This window comes from Pan paniscus, chromosome 5, assembly GCF_029289425.2.
Source record: "Pan paniscus chromosome 5, NHGRI_mPanPan1-v2.0_pri, whole genome shotgun sequence".
Taxonomy (NCBI): Eukaryota; Metazoa; Chordata; class Mammalia; order Primates; family Hominidae; genus Pan; species Pan paniscus.
The window spans coordinates 119,499,020-119,519,238 of NC_073254.2; the positions used below are offsets into that span (position 1 = coordinate 119,499,020).

A 20,219-nucleotide genomic window follows, 5' to 3' on the forward strand; every position below is an offset into this window, starting at 1 on the left:
TTTTGCAACCTACTCATGTGACAAAGGGCAAATATCCAGAATCTACAAAGAACTCAAACAAATTTACAAGAAAAAAACAACCCCATCAAAAAGTGGGCAAAGGATATGAACAGACACTTCTCAAAAGAAGACATTTATGCAGCCAACAGACACATGAAAAAAATGCTCATCATCACTGGCCATCAGAGAAAAGCAAATCAAAACCACAGTGAGATACCATCTCACACCAGTTAGAATGGTGATCATTAAAAAGTCAGGAAACAACAGGTGCTGGAGAGGATGTGGAGAAATAGGAACACTTTTACACTGTTGGTGGGACTGTAAACTAGTTCAACCATTGTGGAAGACAGTGTGGCGATTCCTCAAGGATCTAGAACTAGAAATACCATTTAACCCAGCCATCCCATTATTGGGTATATACCCAAAAGATTATAAATCATGCTGCCTTAAAGGCACATGCACACGTATGTTTATTGTGGCACTATTCACAATAGCAAAGACTTGGAACCAACCCAAATGTCCATCAATGATAGACTGGATTAAGAAAATGTGGCACATATACACCATGGAATACTATGCAGCCATAAAAAAGGATGAGTTCATGTCCTTTGTAGGGACACGGATGAAGCTGGAAACCATCATTATCAGCAAACTATCACAAGAACAAAAAACCAAACACTGCATGTTCTCACTCATAGGTGGGAATTGAACAATGAGAACACTTGGACACAGGAAGGGGAAGATCACACACAGGGGCCTGTTGTGGGGTGGGGGGAGCAGGGAGGGAAAGCATTAGGAGATATACCTAATGTAAATGGCGAGTCAATGGGTGCAGCACACCAACATGGCACATGTATACATATGTAACAAACCTGCACGTTGTGCACATGTACCCTAGAACTTAAAAAAGAAAAAAAAACCAAAACATAAAAGGCATCCAAATTGGAAAAGAAGTCAAATTGTTCCTCTTCACAGACGACATAATCTTACATATAGGAAAACCTAAAGACTTCAACAAAAAAATCTTAGAACTGATAAACAAATTCAGTAAAGTTGTTGAATGCAAAATCAACATACGAAAATCAGAAGCGTTTCTATACACTAACAACAAAGTAGCTGGAAAAAAAAATCAACAAAGCAATCCTGTTTACAATGGCTACAAAAGAAAAAAAATTCCACCTAGGAATAATTTAACTGAGGAGGTGAAAGACCTCCACAAGGAAAACTATAAAATACTAATGAAAGAAACTGAAGGAGACACAAACGAAAAAGCATCCCATGCTCAGGGATCAGGAAAATATTAAAATGACTATGCTACCCAAAGCAATCTATAGACTCCATGAATTCCTATCAAAATTCCAATGACGTTTTTCACATAAAAAGAAAAAACAATCCTAAAATATGTATGGAACCTGGCTGGGTACAGTGGCTCATGCCTGTAATCCCAGCACTTTGGGAGCCTGAGGTAGGATCAACTAAGGCCAAGAATTTGAGACCAGTCTGGCCAGCACGGTGAAACCCCATCTCTACTAAAAATACAAAAAATTAGCCAGGCATGGTAGCAGGCACCTGTAATCCCAGCTACTTGGGAGGCTGAGGCAGAAGAATTGCCTGAACCTGGGAGGCAGAGACTGCAGTGAGCTGACATTGCACCTCTGACAGTGGCACTCTGGCCTTGGCAACAAGAGTGAAACTCCATCTAAAAAAAGAAAAAAATTTGTATAGAACCAAAAAAGAGCCAGAATCACTAAAGCAATCCTGGGCAAAAGTGACAAAGCTGGAAGCCTCACACTACCTGACTTCAAAATGTACAAGACTACAGTAACCAAAACAGTATGGTCATGGTATAAAAACAGACACATAGACCAATGCAACAGAATAAAGAAATCCACATACTTACAGCCAACTGATTTCTGAAAAAGGGGCCAAGAACAAACACTGGGGGAAGGACGCCCTCTTCAACAAATGGTACTGGGAAAACTGGTTATCCATATGCAGAAGAATACAACTAGAACGTTATCTCTCACCATATACAAAAATCAACTCAAGATAGATAAAAGACTTAAATGTAAAATCTAGAATATAAAACTACAAGAAGAAAACATAGGAGAAACACTCAGGACATTAGTCTAGGTAATGATTTTATGGAGACCTCAAAAGCACAGGCAACAAAAACAAATGGGACTACACTGTAAAAAGCTTCTGCACAGAAAAGGAAACAATCAACAGAATGAAGAGACCTCCTGTTGAATGGGAGAAAATATCTGCAAACTCTTCATCCTATAAGGAACTAATGTTAGACATTTCCCAAAAGAAGACATCCAAATGGCCAAGAGGTATACGAAAAAAATGCTCAACATCCCTAATCATCCGAGAAATGCAGATTAAAACCACAATGAAATATCATTTTACCCCAGTTGAATGGTTATTATCAAAAAAGACAAATAATAAGATGCCTTCAAGAATGTGGAGAAAAGGAGTCTGAAACACGGTTGGTGGGAATGTAATTAGTACAGCCACCATAGAAAACAGTATGGAGATGGCTGGGTGCGGTGGCTTATGCCTGTAATCTCAGCACTTTGGGAGGCCAAGGGAGGTGGATCACGAGGTCAGGAGTTCAAGATCATCCTGGCCAACATGGTGAAAACCCTGTCTCTACCAAAAATACAAAAAAATAAGCCCGGTGTGATGGCAGGTGCCTGTAATGCCAGCTACTCGGGAGGCTGAGGCAGGAGAATCACTTGAACCTGGGAGGCAGAGGTTGCAGTGAGCCAAGATCACACCACTGCACTCCAGCCCAGGTGACAGAGCGACACTCCATCTCAAAAAAACAAAAAACAAAAAACAAAAAAAACACAACAGTATGGAGATTTCTCAAAAAACTAAAATAGGGCTGGGTGCGATGGCTCACACCTGTAATCCCAGCACTTTGGGAGACTGAGGTGGGTAGATCACTTGAGGTCAGGAGTTTGAGACCAGCCTGGGGAACATGGTGAAACCCTGTCTCTAATAAAAATACAAAAATTAGCTGGGCGTGGTGGCACACGCCTGTAGTCCCAGCTACTTGGGAGATGGAGGCTGAGGCATGAGAATCACTTGAACCCAGGAGGAAGAGGTTGCAGTGAGCTGAGACTGTGCCACAGCACTTCAGCCTGGGCGATGGAGCAAGACTCTGTCTCAAACAACAACAACAACAACAACAACAACAACAACAACAACAACAACAAACTAAAATATAACTACCATAAGATCCAGCAATCCCACTACTAGACATTTATCCAAAGAAAAGAAAACCAGTGTATCAAAAGGATACTTGCACCCCCATGTTTACTGCAGTGCTATTCACAATAGCCAAGAAATGGAATCAACCTAAGTGTCCATCAGTAGATGAATGGATAAAGAAAATGTAGTATATATCCATAATGGAATACTCTTCAGCCCTAAAAAGAATGAAATCCTGTCATTTGCATCAACATGGATTGAACTGGAGGTCATTATGTTAAGTAAGGCAAGCTAGGCACAGAAAGGCAAATATCCCATGTTCTCACTCTTATGTGAGAGCTTAAAAAAAAAAAAAAAAAAAAAAAGTTGGGGCAGGCGCAGTGGCTCACGCCTGTAATCCCAGCACTTTGGGAGACTGAGGTGGGTGGATCATGAGGTCAGGAGATGGAGACCATCCTGGCTAACAAGGTGAAACCCTGTCTCTACTGAAAATACAAAAATTAACCGGGCTTGATGGCGGGCACCTGTAGTCCCGGCTACTTGGGAGGCTGAGGCAGGAGAATGGCATGAACCTGGGAGGCAGAGCTTGCAGTGAGCCAAGATCGCGCCACTGTACTCCAGCCTGGGCAACAGAGCAAGACTCTGTCTCGAAAAAAAAAAAAAAAAAAAGTTGATCTCATGAAAGTAGAGAGTAGAATGATAGATATCAGAGGCTTAGAAAAGAGTGAGTGGGGGTGTAGTGGAGAAGCTAAAAAGAGAGGTATGTTAGTGAGTACAAAGACAGAGTTAGAAGGAATAGTTCTAATGTTCCATAGAACAGTATGGTAACTACAGTTAACAACAATAGATTATATATTTCAAGGTAGCTAAGAGAAAATCTGAAATGTTCTCAATGCAAAGAAATGATAAATGCTTAAGGTAACTGATATCCCAAATACCCTGACTACTGTAGGAAGTCAGGGACCCCAAACGGAGGGACCAGCTGAAGCCATGGCAGAAGAACATGGATTGTGAAGATTTCATGGACATTTATTAGTTCCCCAAATTAATACTTTTATAATTTCTTATGCCTGTCTTTACTGCAATCTCTAAACATAAATCATAAAGATTGCATGGACACTTATCACTTCCCCAATCAATACCCTTGTGATTTCCTATGCCTGTCTTTACTTTAATCTCTTAATCCTGTCAGCTGAGGAGGATGTATGTTGCCTCAGGACCATGTGATAATTGTGTTAACTGCACAAATTGTACAGCATGTGTGTTTGAGCAATATGAAATCTGGGCACCTTGAAAAAAGAACAGAATAACAGCAATTGTTCAGGGAATAGGAGAGATAACCTTAAACTCTGACCTCTGGTGAGCTGGCGGAACAGAGCCATATTTCTCTTCTTTCAAAAGCAAATGGGAGAAATATCGCTGAATTCTTTTTCTCAGCAAGGAACATACCTGAGAAAGAGAATGCGCGCCTGGGGGTAGGCCTATGAATGGCCCCCCTGGGCGTAGCCGTCTCTTATGGTCAAGACTGCAGGGATGAAATAGACCCCAGTCTCCCATAGTGCTCCCAGGCTCATTAGGAAGGGAAAATTCCCACCTAATAATTTTGGTCAGACCGGGTGCTCTCAAAACCCTGTCTCCTGATAAGATGTTATCAATGACAATGGTGCCCAAAACTTCATTAGCAATTTTAATTTCGCCTCTGTCCTGTGGTCCTGTGATCTTGCCCTGTCTCCACTTGCCTTGTGATATTCTATTACCTTGTAAAGTACTTGATGTCTGTGACCCACACCTATTCGCACACTCCCTCCCCTTTTGAAAATCCCTAATAAAAACTTGCTGGTTTTTGCGGCTTGTGGGGCACCACGTAACCTACCAACATGTGATGTCTCCCCTGGACGCCCAGCTTTAGAATTTCTCTCTTTTGTACTCTGTCCCTTTATTTCTCAAGCTGGCCGATGCTTAAGGAAAATAGAAAAGAACCTATGTGAATATCGGGGCAGGTTCCCCGATACCTGACTTGATCACGATACGTTCTATGCATGTATCAAAATATCACATATATCTCATAAATATGTACAAATATTATGTACCAATAGAAAATTAATGGTCAATGGAAAATATAGACCCATACAGGTTTTTAGTAACTTGTCCAAGATCATATAACTAATAAAAATAGCTGTGTCCAGAATCCAATTAATCTAATTTCTGATTGAATAGTTTCCAAATTCAGGTGATTATCAGACTCACCTAAGAGGGCTTGTTGTTTTAAAAGATACATATCCGAGGCATTACCACTAAGAAATTCCCATTAATCATGTCTGAGTTTGGGTATGAGAATTCGTTTTAATAAACAGGTGATTCTCATCATCAGCTGGTCTTAGGAACTTTTGAATGAGACTATTCTATCTATCCCTTTTATCCTCCTACTCCTAGTGAAATATAAAAGTACCCCTTCCCATCCTTATTTTTTGAGACTATAGAAAAGCCCACAGAGCAGTGCGTAGCCCACAGTAAGCAGCGTAAGTATCAGCTATTATTACTATTAGTATTATTTTGAGATGGAGTCTCGCTCTGTCGCCCAGGCTGGAGTGCAGTAGCGCAATCTCGGCTCACTACAACCTCCACCTCCTGGGTTCCAGAGATTCTCCTGCCTCAACCTCCCAAGTAGCTGGATTACAGGCGTGTGCCACCATGACCGGCTAATTTTTTGCATTTTTAGTAGAGATAAGGTTTCACTGTGTTAGCCAGGATGGTCTCCACCTCCGGACCTCGGGATCTGCCTGCCTCGGCCTCCCAAAGTGCTGGGATTACAGGCGTGAGCCACCGCACCCAGCCAGTATCAGCTATTACGATTGGCAGCAATCACGAGTATGAGCTCAGTGGTCTCCCTAAACACCATCCATGTACAAGCACTGAACTAGGCACCTAAGACATAGTGGCAAGAAGGACAGACTCAGTTCCTGTTTGCAGATCCTGCAATCCATCCCAATAGAAGTATGGTGAGACATAAGTTCAAGTCAGCAGGGGGCAGTATACGTGGTTAAGAACATGGTCCTTGTTTAACCTGTCTGAATCCCCATTTCTGCCAGACTACTTGTATGATCTTAGGCATGTTATTTAATCCACCTCTTGGCTCAATATAATTGGTGTAAATAACTGAAAACAGTGATCATAACATAATTAAGAACTCAAATGTTAGGTACAACTTTTGTTATGATAGGAGAAATACAGTGCTATAGAAAGCCAGAGGAAAAGAACTAATCCAGAATTGAGTGGATCAGAGAAATATGCAGAAATTGAGCAGAGGCTACAGGAGGAGAATGGGACTGTTCGTGGCAGAAGAGACAGTTCAAAGGCCCACAGGTAAGACAAAGAACAAGAAATTAGGGAAGTCTAGCTAGAAAATAGAGTACAAGTGTGGGGAGGTGAGAAGGACACACAAAAATTAACCAGATGCACATAAGTCACAGACTTGTTTTTGTTTTGAACAGCAATGAGATTTCTTTTTTCAACTTTTATTTTAGGTTCAGGGTACATGTGCAGGTTTGTTATAAAGGTAAACTTGTGTCACAGGGGTTTGTTATACAGATTATTTCTTCACCCAGGTACTAAGCCTAGTATCCAATATTATTTTTTCTGATCCTCTCCCTCCTCCCACCCTGCACCCTCCAGTAGGCCCCAATGTCTTTGTTCCCTTGTGTACAAGTGTACTCAATGTTTAGCTCCCACTTATAAGTGAGAACTTGTGGTATTTGGTTTTCTGTTCCTGTGTGAGTTTGCTAACGACAATGGCCTCCAGCTCCATCCACGTTCCTGTAAAAGGCACAATCTTATTCTTTTTTATGGCTGCATAGTATTCCATGGTGTATATGTACAACATTTTCTTATCCAAACTGTCACTGATCAGCATTTAGGTTGATTCCATGTCTTTGCTATTGTGAATAGTGCTGCAATGAACATTCACCTACATGTGTTTTTATGGTAGAATGATTTATATTCCTTCAGGTATATACCCAGTAATGGAAATGCTGGGTCAAATGGTAGTTCTGTTTTTAGCTCTTTGAGGAATAGCCACACTGCTTTCCGCAATGGTTGAACTAATTTATACTTCTACCAACAGAGTATAAGCATTCCTTTTCTCTGCAGCCTCGCCAGCATTTATTTTTTGACTTTTTAATAATAGCATTCTGACTGGTGTGACACGGTATCTCATTGTGCTTTTGATTTGCATTTCCCTAATGATTAGTGATGCTGAGTTTTTCATATGCCTGTTGGCTGCATGTATCAGACTTGATTCTGAGGGCTACAAGGAATACGATGACCTATTTTTGTATTTTAGAAATATTGCCCTGTCTGCAATGTGGAGCACCAAATGGTGGTGGGGAATAGGGAGAGGAGTGGGGTCTAGGGAAACAAAAAATTAATCAGACGGCTACATGATAATTCCCTATCTTTTCCCTCAGACCTTTTGGGTAGTGCTTTTTTTGCCTCACATAATTTTCCAATAAAAAATTTCTATTCACTGTTTCCTTTCACTATTTTTTAAACTTTCTAAAATACTCAGGCCAGATCTTTTGCCTTTCCACCAGTGCTAACTTTCATTTGTATTCACATTACCATATCTTGGTTTTATTTCTCCTTTTTTCCTCACCTGATGCTTATCATCCTTCATATTAAACTTTGTTCAGTTTTAATGAGATAACTGTAGTATAATTTAGCAAAGAGAAGAAGTGAAAAACTCAATTTACTATCAAATCAGTACTTGTACCTCTATTATTAAAAGATGCAAGGAGCTTCTCTTTTTGTTACAGACACTAAGTAGAGGGGAAAAGCCCACTTTTAAACTTTAAAAATATAAGAAATGAAAATGATCAAAGGGGAGATATATGACCTTCTCTGGGTGTTTCCAAAATTCCCAAGAGTAAATTGAGCCAACACCACATGATAAACAAAAATATCCTTGCAACTGTTTTACTTGGACTTTAAAACTACTAAGTACCTGTTCAATTTTATCCTTAAAAAAATTTACATAGGTTAAGTTGCCATTTTCTCAAATACCTCTGTATAATACCTTGAGCAATTTAGCACCTAGGAAAAATGGTAAAATCAGGTAAGATCCCTTTGAATACAGCGTTTTCCTCAAATCTATTTTGAAGTATATTGATAGATACCGTAACTACACAGTATTCTTTTGGTGACTGGTCTGATTGGTAAAATAATAGAAAGATTGAAATTTTCTTAATTTCTTCCATGTAAATAAGAGGACTATGATTTTCTGAATATAACCCCAATGATGAGAGGCACAACACAGGTTTCAGCAATTCCATAATAACACCTTTTATAATAACTAAAAAGAAAACAGAGGAAATAAGATGGAACACAAAAATTATTCAATTAAAACCAAAAGTGCATGAAAAGTAGAAACAGAAATAAACAACAGATGGGATAAATAGAAAAAACAGCAAGATTCTGGTCTTATAATTGAATGTAAGAGCTGAGTCTCAAAGAGCTTAATTGGCAAAACGCTGCGCAGCTAACAGGTGGTGGGAACCAAAGTTCATGTAAATTGCACCAGAGCACAGTGCACTTCTGATTCTGGCAGAAGTATTAAAGTTTTATGAAATAAAAAAAAAATCTTTCATAAAACTAATATACTTATGTGTTGAAGCAGCTCAGAGAACTGAACTTTTGGATTTCTTTCTGAACTAATGAGCTGAGGCAGGATTTTATATAAGGATATCAATTTGAGATTTTCCAGTCTCTACAATTATTCAATCAGCATGATGGTTTTTTAAAAAGCTGTGGGGAGGGAAAAGAGAGGAAGAAAAATAGCCTATGGAATAGACTTCACATAATATCTTTTGGTAGCCATTTGTTGCAGCTCATTTTACCTTAGTTTTTGGTTCAAGAAGGATGTTTATATAGGCCTATGGCTATTTACTCTGTTTACGTATCTGCCTCCTGTTACTATTTTTTCTGTATTTAGGCCAGAAATTGCACATACTAGTTTTATAGTGCTTTATTTAACTGGATTATTTGCCTGTTATCAGTAAGCAAAAGAAAATGCACTTTTTCAAGGTACTCAGAGATAACATCTTCCAACTTGAGGGCAAGATTTTCTCAGCTAATTTCACTATTTTTATGTAATTATTTTTATCATTCTTCATATTAAGTTTTTGTGTGGTTTTAATGAGATAACTCATATAATTTGGCAAACAGAAAAGGTAAAAAACTCAAAAACTTATGATGAAATCAGTACTTGTGCCTCTAGTATAATTTTAAAAGATGCAAGGTGCTTCTATTACTGTAAGAGATTAAAAAATACTATAAAGAAAAGTTTGTCAAATATCTTTATACTCTTATTAACAGCTTCACTAATCAGCAAAACAAGACTTTATTGATCTTTATAAAACTAGTACTGAAAGTAGTTAACTACTGAATCATTCTGGTTCCATGATGAAACTGGTTCTGTAGTTGAACTACTGGAAATAACTTCTAAACATAAACTTCCTAATGACTGAAATACATTTATGTCATTTAAATTTTCGCTTCTTGAATATAGTACCTTAAAGATGTTATTAGAACTGTACTTTTCTAATTTTAGAACCGTATGCAAACTTGCACTTTTTCCCATCAAAACAAAAAAAAAGGTAACTCTATTACATGAAAAAAAACGTTCAATAAAGAATAGGTCCAATAAAAAAGTAACAAAAAATATTATATGAAAAAAATTTTCAATAAAGAGTAGGTCCAATTTGTTCAGCACAAGCACAAGTTATATCCATGTGGTGTCCAGATCTTTGAGGTACAGTTTCTATATATCATATATGCATATTCTCAGTTCCTAACCAATATTGTGTGGAAAGTATTTCTCTCATACATTTGGATAGCGGATGTATTAAAACTACTTTGGCCAGTACCACAGAATCTCCTAACTCTTTAAACTAAATAAAAATAAAGAAAAAAAAATCACTACACATTTATATTTTAATAACCAGTGCTTTTTAGGGGAATAGCAACACAATTAATGCTTTAACCTTTTCAAACTCTATAAGATGCTTTGTTTTATACCATTAGAATAAAGCATATGCTCAAATTGAATTTAACTGTCCTATATATCTTATGAAGCAAAATTAGCTTTTATTTATAGAAAACATGTTGTCCTTTCTGAAGTCCTGTGACTTCTAACATAAGTCTTCTAACAGAGTAAGTTAAATTCAGGCCCAGCGCTGTGGCTCACACCTGCAATTCCAGCACTTTGGGAGACCAAGGCAGGTAGATCACTTGAGGTCATCAAGAGTTTGAGACCAGCCCAGCCAACATGACAAAACCCTATCTCTACAAAAAATAACAAAAATTAGCCGGGCATGGTGGTGTCCACATGTAGTCCCAGCTACTTGGGAGGCTGAGGCACGAGAATCACTTGAACCTGGGAGGCTGCAGTGAGCTGAGATCGTGCCACTGCACTCCAGCCTGGCTGGGCAACAGTGTGAGACTCTGTCTCAATAATTAATTAATTAATTAATTAATAGAGTAAGTTAAATTTAATGTTAATTTGCCAAATTAATACAAATCATTTCATATAAAAAAGTTTTTTTTTGCTGAAGTATAAGTTCAGATTGATTTCTTCCCATTTTCATGGGATAATACAACAGCCAGGTATGTCTCTAGTGAAATAATAGGTCTAGACAATGGTTACAATGATCACCATTTCATGGAATAATTTTCCATTTTCATGGGATATTCAACAACCAGGTATGTCCCTAGTAAAATAATAGATCTAGACAATGGTTATCAGTGACTGGTAATATCATAGAGAGACATAAAACATTATGTACATCTAGCTGATGGAAGTATACATGCCACCACCTAGAAGTTTTCTTGCTAAAAATTAAATAAGTAATTAAATCTGAACCTAACTAGGCCTCTAGATCTAAATGTCTCAGAGGAGAAATAAAGGTGACAGAGGAATCTGTTAACACCATGCTGCTGAAAAAAAGGACCTGATTTCTTCAGCAAATAAACTGCAAAGGAGGAAAAAGAGGGAGAGGGAATCTGTAGATGAAAAGAGATTTAAGAGACATGGCAATCATTGGGAGGCTGAGGCGGGTGGATCATGAGGTCAGGATTTCAAGACCAGCCTGACCAACATGGTGAAACCTGGTCTCTACTAAAAATACAAAAATTAGCCGGGTGTGGTGACATGCGCCTGTACTCCCAGCTACTCAGGAGGCTGAGGCAGGAGAATCGCTTGAACCCAAGAGGCGGAGGTTGCAGTGAGCCAAGATCGCGCCACCTGGGCAACAGAGTGAGACTCCATATCAAAAAAAAAAAAAAAAAAAAAAAAAAAAAAAAAAAAAAAAGAGGCACTGCAATCCATAGACCTCTTTTAAATCCTAAAATCCAAACTTTAGAAAGCAAAATAAAAAACTAAGTACTTATGAGACAACTGCAGAAATTTAAATAATGACTGAATCCTTATTTATTTATAATGAATTAATATTTTTGATATGATAATGGTACTGTGTTTTTTGGTTTTTAAGAGTATCCCTCGGTTAGTGCTGGGCGCAGTGGCTCACTCCTGTAATCCCAGCGCTTTGGGAGGCCGAGGAGGGCAGATCACCTGAGGTCAGGAGTTCGAGACCAGCCTGACCAACATGGTGAAACCCCGTCTCTATTAAAAATACAAAATTAGCCAGGCATGGTGGCACATGCCTGTAATCCCAGCTACTCAGGAGGCTGAGGCAGGAGAATCGCTTGAACCCAGGAGGCGGAGGCTGCAGTGAGCTGAGATTGCACCATTGCACTCCAGCCTAGGCAACAAGAGCAAAACTCCATCTTAAAAAACAAACAAACAAACAAAAACTCTCTTTTAGAGATACACATTGAAGTATATGATATATTTGGGATTTATTTCAAAAATAATCTGGGATTATCCAAAAATAGTCTGGGATGGGAGGAAGGGGAGGATGTGGGATATATATAGTTAGTATACAAGTAGCCAAGTTGATAATTATGAAGCCAAAAAATGGGTACATGAGAGTTTATTACACTATGTTCTCTACTTTTAGATGTGCTTGAAACTTTTGTTAATAAACTGTTAAAAAACAGACGTCTAACAGATGCTTATGGTCTTACCTTATCTTTAGATGAAGAATGCTTCTTGGCAGCTCTAGGTTGATGAATATTTTCTATAGTAACATTGCCACTGTATCGATCATGATCTGTCTCCCGTAAACTTCTATATTTATTCATTCTTCCCCAAAGTAAAGGTTTTGAAACCTATGTAAATGCCACATACAGAACACAAAACCTCTTTAGTAAATAAATTCTGGATGTCCTCATCTTAAAATTTTTAACTGACTTGAAATACAAAAAATTAACAAATTATCAAAATAAAAAGTGTTTAAGAGTTTAAATTCCTTGAGAATAAAAACCATCATACTTTATGCATACTTACACAAACCCCCAAATCAGACTCAATTATGAATACAAACTCAATTATATATAAAAAATAATGATTCTCAGATATCTGGTAATATACTCAACAAATGTTTAAATAAATGATTAAATGTTCTTCACCAAAGCTTCATCATTAGTTTTCTTCTCCTTACCCTTTCTTCTATTATAGGAAGTGAAATATCAATGAATGGATCTTTCACCGTGGAGATCTTAAAAGGAAAACACATTGAAAACTTCAGTTAGAATTCTAATATAAACATATAGTTTTGTAAAGTACAAAGAAATCAAACTTCCCGGGCAACCTAAAATTTTACGTTAAAAACTGTTCCTGAAAAAAATAGCAATTTAATTGGGTATTGCAGCACATTGTTAATCAAAACAAGATATTCTCAAACATCAGTGAATGTGATCCAATTGAATTTTATATTACTGTCAATATGACTGGCCTGTAATATTTAAAATAACTTAAAAAAGACTAGACATTTTTGGTGAGCTTAGGGCTGGAACATAAGTAAACTATGAAATGTTAAGAAAAAGCCATGAAAAAAAGCAGAGAGCTTGGCTGTGTTTTATAGATTCTTTAAGATAATTTTGTTTTAAAAGATACTCTCTATCTTGTGAGAGAGAAAACAATTTCTGTGTTGAATAGTCTAGAAACTTAAATAATCATGGTCATGCATTCTGTGTTTCAATGTGACAGGCTAGAATGAGATATATTTTATAATCCTGCTTCTTTAAGGCTAGAGAACACAGAAAAATACTCCATAATCTGGGACAGGAAAATGAATAAAGGCTCCTTTTACTATTAAAATCTAACAGAAATTTAAACCTATCATACGCTAAGTCATACACTTACAGAAATATTCCTTGCCAAGCAATTGAAAATCTACAAAAAATTCATACATGCTTTAAGTTGTTAAAGATGGCATTCAAAATAAAAATTATTAAGTTCAAAGTGAGTGAAGTCTACACAAAAATCTTTAATACATCATATAAACTTTAAATCAAAGGTGATATAACCACCCTAAATTATGTTAATACATTAAGTTATTTCTATTGGAATTAGTTTTTTTTTTTTGAAACTGAGTCTCGCTGTGTCGCCCAGGCTGTAGTGCAGTAGTGCGATCTTGGCTCACTGCAACCCTGCCTGCTGGGTTCAAGTGATTCTCCTGCCTCAGCCTCCCGAGTCATTGGGACTATAGGCACCCACCACCATGCCTGGCTAATTGTTTTGTATTTTTTTAGTAGAGATGGGGTTTCACCATGTTGGCCAGGCTAGTCTTGAATTCCTGACCTCAAGTGATCCGCCGGCCTTGGCCTCCCAAAGTACTGGGATTATAGGCATGAGCCACTGCACCCAGCCTGGAATTACATTTTAGGGCACTGCAATGTAGCACAGTTACTCTCTTCACAGAAATTTTTCTCTCACTTCAAACAGATAGCTAATGAATTTCAGTATATTAAGATAGGCTAAAACTGCCTCATAGGTGTGTCATGAGGAAAAATAACACAAAAATACATTTACTTTTAAAAATATATAAATTATCACATTTACTTTCTAGGAGTGTAGCGTATAAAAAGACTTTCAAGAATTATTATGTAATCATCTGTCAAATTTTAAAAATGACTGCCAATGATTATATGTGAAAGAAAATATAATAAAAATGATGTGATTGTAATCCATTCCATGCTGAATTGAATTCTAAAGTACCTACATTTGCACATTCTTCACACATGACCGTGCTAGTTAATTCACCAATAAAGATCCGATCTATGAAGTTCATTTTCACACCTTCTTTTCCATATGCTGTAAAAATCATACTTTTTAATGCAAAAAACATGTCAACCATCCATCTAGCAGTATAATAGGCTATCTTCTGGTTATTCAAAAGTAATCTGAATAAGATATTCTGTACTACATTTAATAATACATTTTACTATACATACAACATTCTAAAGTCTTTCTCCTTTACAATTTTGTAGCAGATTTACAACTATCAACTACTTTAGTCTCCAAGAAATAATGAACTATTCTTAAGAGGTAAAACAAAACAACCACCATTCATACCACACCTCAACCACTCCCATTAAAACTTATAAAACCTCATGTCTAACCAATAAGTGCCCAGAAGAATGGAAAAGGAGATTATGCTATCAGGACTACGGATGCCAGGATCACGGCTATGAAAATAACAGTCATAAAAGGCAAGTGTAAGGAATTAACATAGGTAATTAAGAACTCAAGAACATGGTTATATTTTTAAAAGTTAAAATTATTCTGCTCAGGAAATATTTATAAATTAAAAAAATGCCAATGACTTAGTTTAAAATAACCTGAGGTTGGGAGAAAATGGATTAAACATAAACCATGAATGCAGTTTAAGTTGGGTGAGAGATATAAAGGGCTGCATTATGCTATTCTCTCTACTTTAATAAAAATTTGAAACTTTCCATCATAAACCATGGGAGCAAAAAGTATATTAACAAACCTATTCACCCCTCTTTCAAACTTCTTTTTTGAGCCTCTATCTTCAAGTTTCATACAAACAATACTTAAAATCATTAAAAATATTAGAGCACTGAATGACAGAAAACGTGAATATATCAGTAAACATTAATTAAAATTGTATTTAGAAATACTATAATAATAAAGATGTTTCTTCTAGAAAAACTACAAGGGATTGGAAATAGTACAAAACTGGAAAGAGGGGGAAGAAAAACGGGGCTGTTATTCTAAACATCCACGAGATGGCACTATCTCAACACAAAAGAACAAGGCATATTTGAGCAGCTACGTTTTTTAAAAATCTTGAACCCTTAATTACAATAAAGTGCACAGTAACAATGTGTGTATGTTTGCAAATTATAGACCTGTAGTACATACATTATAAAACCACAAAAACAAAAGTTAGAAAAAAGTACAAATAATATTTTTAAATGTCTTCTAAAAATCACTTCATGCTAACATTAGTTAGTATCTCAACGCAGAATATACATTTAGGGCAAGGTATATAAACCCACACTGTAGTATTGATAATGATAAATAACCAACTTTGATTAGGTAATCATCATTTGGGGCTCATATTTTTATGGATGAATAGCAAACACTAGGAGTAGGCAAAGTGCACTTACACTTGACTTACCAGCACTCTCTTCAATAAACGGTTTATTTGCAGGAGTCTTTGGAGCACTTAAACATTTTGTCTAGTTACATCTAAAAAATATCCATAAATCCATTGATCCAAACACATGTCAAATGATACAATATGATAAATATGAACTTCCAAGTGTGGTTGCTACTTTCAACAACCTTTCAAGTTTCCCTTAGAAGACCTCACATAAAGGTATCAGTGTCAATCTGTATACTTGGTATTAGCTTTATTCTTATAAATTCACATGAATACATTCTAGCATTTTCTATGTTCCACTAAAGTATTTTTCAGACACTGCAGCAACTACGTCCTCCTTTTAAAGCCACTACTTTGGTGGATTAGTTCACATAATGTTCTTTTTCCAACTAAAATAAAATTTTAATATTTTCTTACAGAAAAAAGTTTTAACAAAGAGTCAACATACCTTTGACTTTTTTTCTAGTTTCATCATCAGCAGTTTTAGTAGTTGGGTTGTTAAATGCTTTTAGAATGCTAGCTTGTATTCGCTGTAAAACAAAGTTAATAGATTCTGGTCTAATAATAGTTAACTCAGGCCTCATCCTCCTAATAAAAGTACTTTCAAACAGCAAGGTACACTGTGGATTTCAGTTCCCTAGTCTGAAAATAAAATGACCAAATTTTTTAAAAAATGTAATTTCTTCCAGGTCTCAAATTCCATGAATGGATTGCTCTAATGTCAAATTTTCCCAAGAGTCAGAATTTTTACATTTAGGTTCTCTCTTGGATTTAATGTATTTTTATCAATGTACAAAAAGCAAGCAGCCTAGTCCTGTTGCTTAGCATAAATTAATTTGCCCTCTTTCTTCCTTCTCCCTCTCTCTAAAATGACACTTCTTAATTAGGACCAAAAAAGAAAATAGACCATATGAAATTTATTGTCTATGAAGACCTTTCTATATTAAGAAGCTATCAAGCTGGTTACTATAATCTCTATGCTATGTGGACTAACTCATTTATATACACATATAACTAAAGTCCAAATTTATCAATTAATGTCCATAGCAAGAAGAATCCCCCAAATTTTAATTATGGTTTTACTTGAACTTAGTTGTCAATAATGATTATGTTTTCAGCAGCTCTCAGTAAATGACAAGGTTTATATTAACTATTTCTACATCTCTTGTGTATGTTTTAGGAAAGATCCCATCTCACAGAAAAGTTTCAGAATAAAACTACATACTCCAAGAATAAAACTTAATAAGTGACCTTTTAACATTAACTATGCCCCTAATTAGTGGATGAATTTTGTCTTCCTAATTCAGATTATGACAGTAGGATGAGGGAAAAGTTTGTTAATTATCTTTCCAAAAAATATATATATATAATTAATATATATAAATATATATATAATAAATATATATATATTTTTTTTTTTTGAGAGAGAGTCTTGTTTTGTTGCCCAGGCTGGAGTGCAGTGGTGTGATCACTGCCCACTGCAGCTTTGACTTCTCTGGGTTCAAGTGATCCTCCTGCCTCAGCCTCCCAAGTACCTGGGATTATAGGCACACACCATGACACCTGGCTAATTTTTAAAAATTTTTTTGTAGAGATGGGGTTTTGCCATATTGCCCAGGCTGGTCTTGAGCTTCTGAGCTCAAGCAAGCCACCTGCCTCAGCCTCCCAAAGTGCTGGAATTACAGGCATGAGCTGCCACACCTGTTTTTTGTTGTTTGTTTGTGTGTTTTGTAGAGACAGGCTCTTCCTATGTTGCCCAGGCTGGTCTCAAACTCCCAAAGTGCTGGGATTACAGGTGGTGCCTGGTCCTTCCTATCTTTTAATTGGAAAAGATCACTATGATATATTAAGTGAAAAAAAGACAAAGTACAAGTTATATATATGGTATATGCCACCTTTTGAATAAGGAAAAAAAGAGCATAAAGGAAGAAAGACAAGAACACGGGATATAAACAATGGCAAAGTCAAAACACAAGAGAGGCAAAGGGATTTCCCAGGAGCATGGTTAGGAGGAATTCCAGAGTGACACCTGTACATCAGATATGAGAGGTAAAGAACCCAGATTGGAGCAATGAGACTTATGAATCAGACATATTGTCAACACCAAGATCCCCTTCTGCCATTATAACATGCTTTTAATCTAAGAACACAATATTATATGGAGAAGGAGGTGATCACATTCTTATTCTCGCTCCACGCCCTGCTGCCTGGATAAGCAGAAGACACTCATGACCCCCAGAATTGTTCTGCTGTGTATGATTTATGTTTCTTCTGTGTATGATATATGTTTTTTAACACATCCTCCTCCAATAATTGTGAAACTGAGTTTCACTTATTACTAACTGGCCTGTGATTAACACATTATATTTCCTATAACTGTTGACTGTCCTCAAGCATATTTTGAAAATTAATACAAGATTCAAAACACTTAAATATTTTACAAAGTAGGGGATAAAAGCAAACATAAAGCAATTCATACCGTGTGACACAAGTCCTGAAATACACTTATATACTATAAAGAAATCAAACAATAAAATGTCTCCCAGAAGCTATTAAATACTGAAATAATCTTCAATTCAGACTCAATAAATTTGAAAGTTGATATAATTCAGACATTGTCTAAGCTAAAGTTGACTTTTACACCTTGAAAAAAGAATTTATTGAACTAAAGTAAGCAAATTGGAATTGTGTAAATTCCATGCAGGAGAAATATTTAATGAACTTAAATGAAAAATTCCAATAAATACCAATGTTCACTCACAAATATTTCAGATAATCATAACATTTCAAACAACTCAAGAGAAATACTTCTAACTCAACTTAGTCTGTAAATTTATCCTACAATTTAAACATTTTACTAATTCAGACATGATTTTTGATATGATTTAATGAAACTTTGCTATATATCCTGAAATGTCATATCACTCAAAAGAAGCTAAGAAGCTACCAATTCAAGCAGCAGGAAAAAAGCTAAAAAGCTGTGATTACACTCTAAAAAGAGTAAAATGAAATTGTTTACATTATTAACTTTTAAATATTAGACTTTTGCTTTTTAATTTTGATCCTAACCGTGAATTTATATTCTCTACTCTAAACTGTTTAAAAGTCAATTAATAGGTAATTCATCAAGTTGAGGAAAATAAATGAGTTTACGTCCATATACAATTCCTCATTGTTAAGAGTTGTGCTTTGAACAATTTAGGTTAAAAGAAAGATACATACTTTGGTCAGGGAGCTGTTAATAACTGTAGCACTTAATCAATTAGCAGTATCAAGGTTCAACTATTTCAAATCTCCACCTTATACTTTAAAAACAAGAATGAAAATAATGTACAGTTTAAGTTAGCTGAGATATTCTGTCTTTAAAATAATTCTAACCAAAAATATATTACAGTAATAAATCTTGAAGATAATAAAAATATAGTATCATTAATTTAGTGACTGTGCAAATTATAAGGAAAAAACAAAGAAGCATAAATGTATAAAATAAAAAGACTGTCTTATAAAAGAACTACTTCTAGGAAATTTGATTTTGTACATGAAAAATTTACAATTTCTGCACAAATGATCCTTTAAGTACTATATTCAGCAAGAGTATATTCCTCAATGTTGTAGTTCAGAAAAGACTTTAATGAAACCATATGAAAGGAGGTCAGTAGTTTTTCATCATTACTAAAAGATTCTGGTGGCAGACATAACACTGTAGCCTTCCTTCAATCAAGAAACACATGGCAGTGACACACTACAACAACAGCACGATTAACAGCTGTGGAGTTCCCAGGCCAGACAATGCAGCTCCTGCCCTGATACTCACTGTAGCTGACCGTCAGGACTGTCCTCGCTTATGAAATTGAATAGATCCACAGACTTGACATTTTAATTTTACTGCACCATTTAAAGCCCTCAAATAGTGCAAGAAAGATAAGAGCTTTCAAAACCAATGTGTCCTGCTGGGCTGCCTAAGATACTGTGCATCCCAATGCACCATTACGACTAAACAATAATTTAATTATAACAAAGACTGCTATCAAATTATAGAGGTAAAACAGAAAAAAGTGACAGGGATATATTTTACTTTTTTTATAATATCAACAGAAAAAAAACCCCAAGACATAATTTTAATCCATTCACATGACTTTTAACTTCACTTACTAATTTTTTTTTTTTTGAGAACGTGTCTCACTCCCTCACCCAGTCTAGAGTGCAGTGCCGCGATCACAGCTCACTGCAACCTCCACCTTGAGTTCAAGCAACTCTCCTGCCTCAGTCTCCTGAGTAGCCAGGATTACAGACACGCATCACCATGCTTGGCTAATTTTTGTATTTTTAGTAGACACGGGGTTTCACCACGTTGGCCAAGCTGGTCTCGAACTCCTGACCTCAGGCGATCTGCCCACCTCAGCCTCC

General features: G+C 36.3%; 1 protein-coding gene across 5 annotated transcripts in view; it reads right to left on the reverse strand.

Annotated features, from left to right (window-relative positions):
• The window catches only part of USP45 (ubiquitin specific peptidase 45), an 83,545-nt gene that overhangs the window by 19,921 nt on the left and 43,405 nt on the right, over positions 1-20,219 (reverse strand). For 3 of the 5 annotated variants that reach the window (XM_008978088.5, XM_008978087.4, XM_003824359.6), the window contains exons 10-13: positions 16,261-16,342; positions 14,400-14,491; positions 12,837-12,893; positions 12,361-12,504 (exon numbers count right to left, since the gene is read on the reverse strand). In XM_008978088.5, coding sequence (XP_008976336.1) covers positions 12,361-12,504; positions 12,837-12,893; positions 14,400-14,491; positions 16,261-16,342 — 375 coding nt within the window. The remainder of the gene's footprint in view (positions 1-12,360; positions 12,505-12,836; positions 12,894-14,399; positions 14,492-16,260; positions 16,343-20,219) is intronic. The other 2 variants (XM_055113979.2, XM_034962582.3) reach the window with 2 other exon arrangements.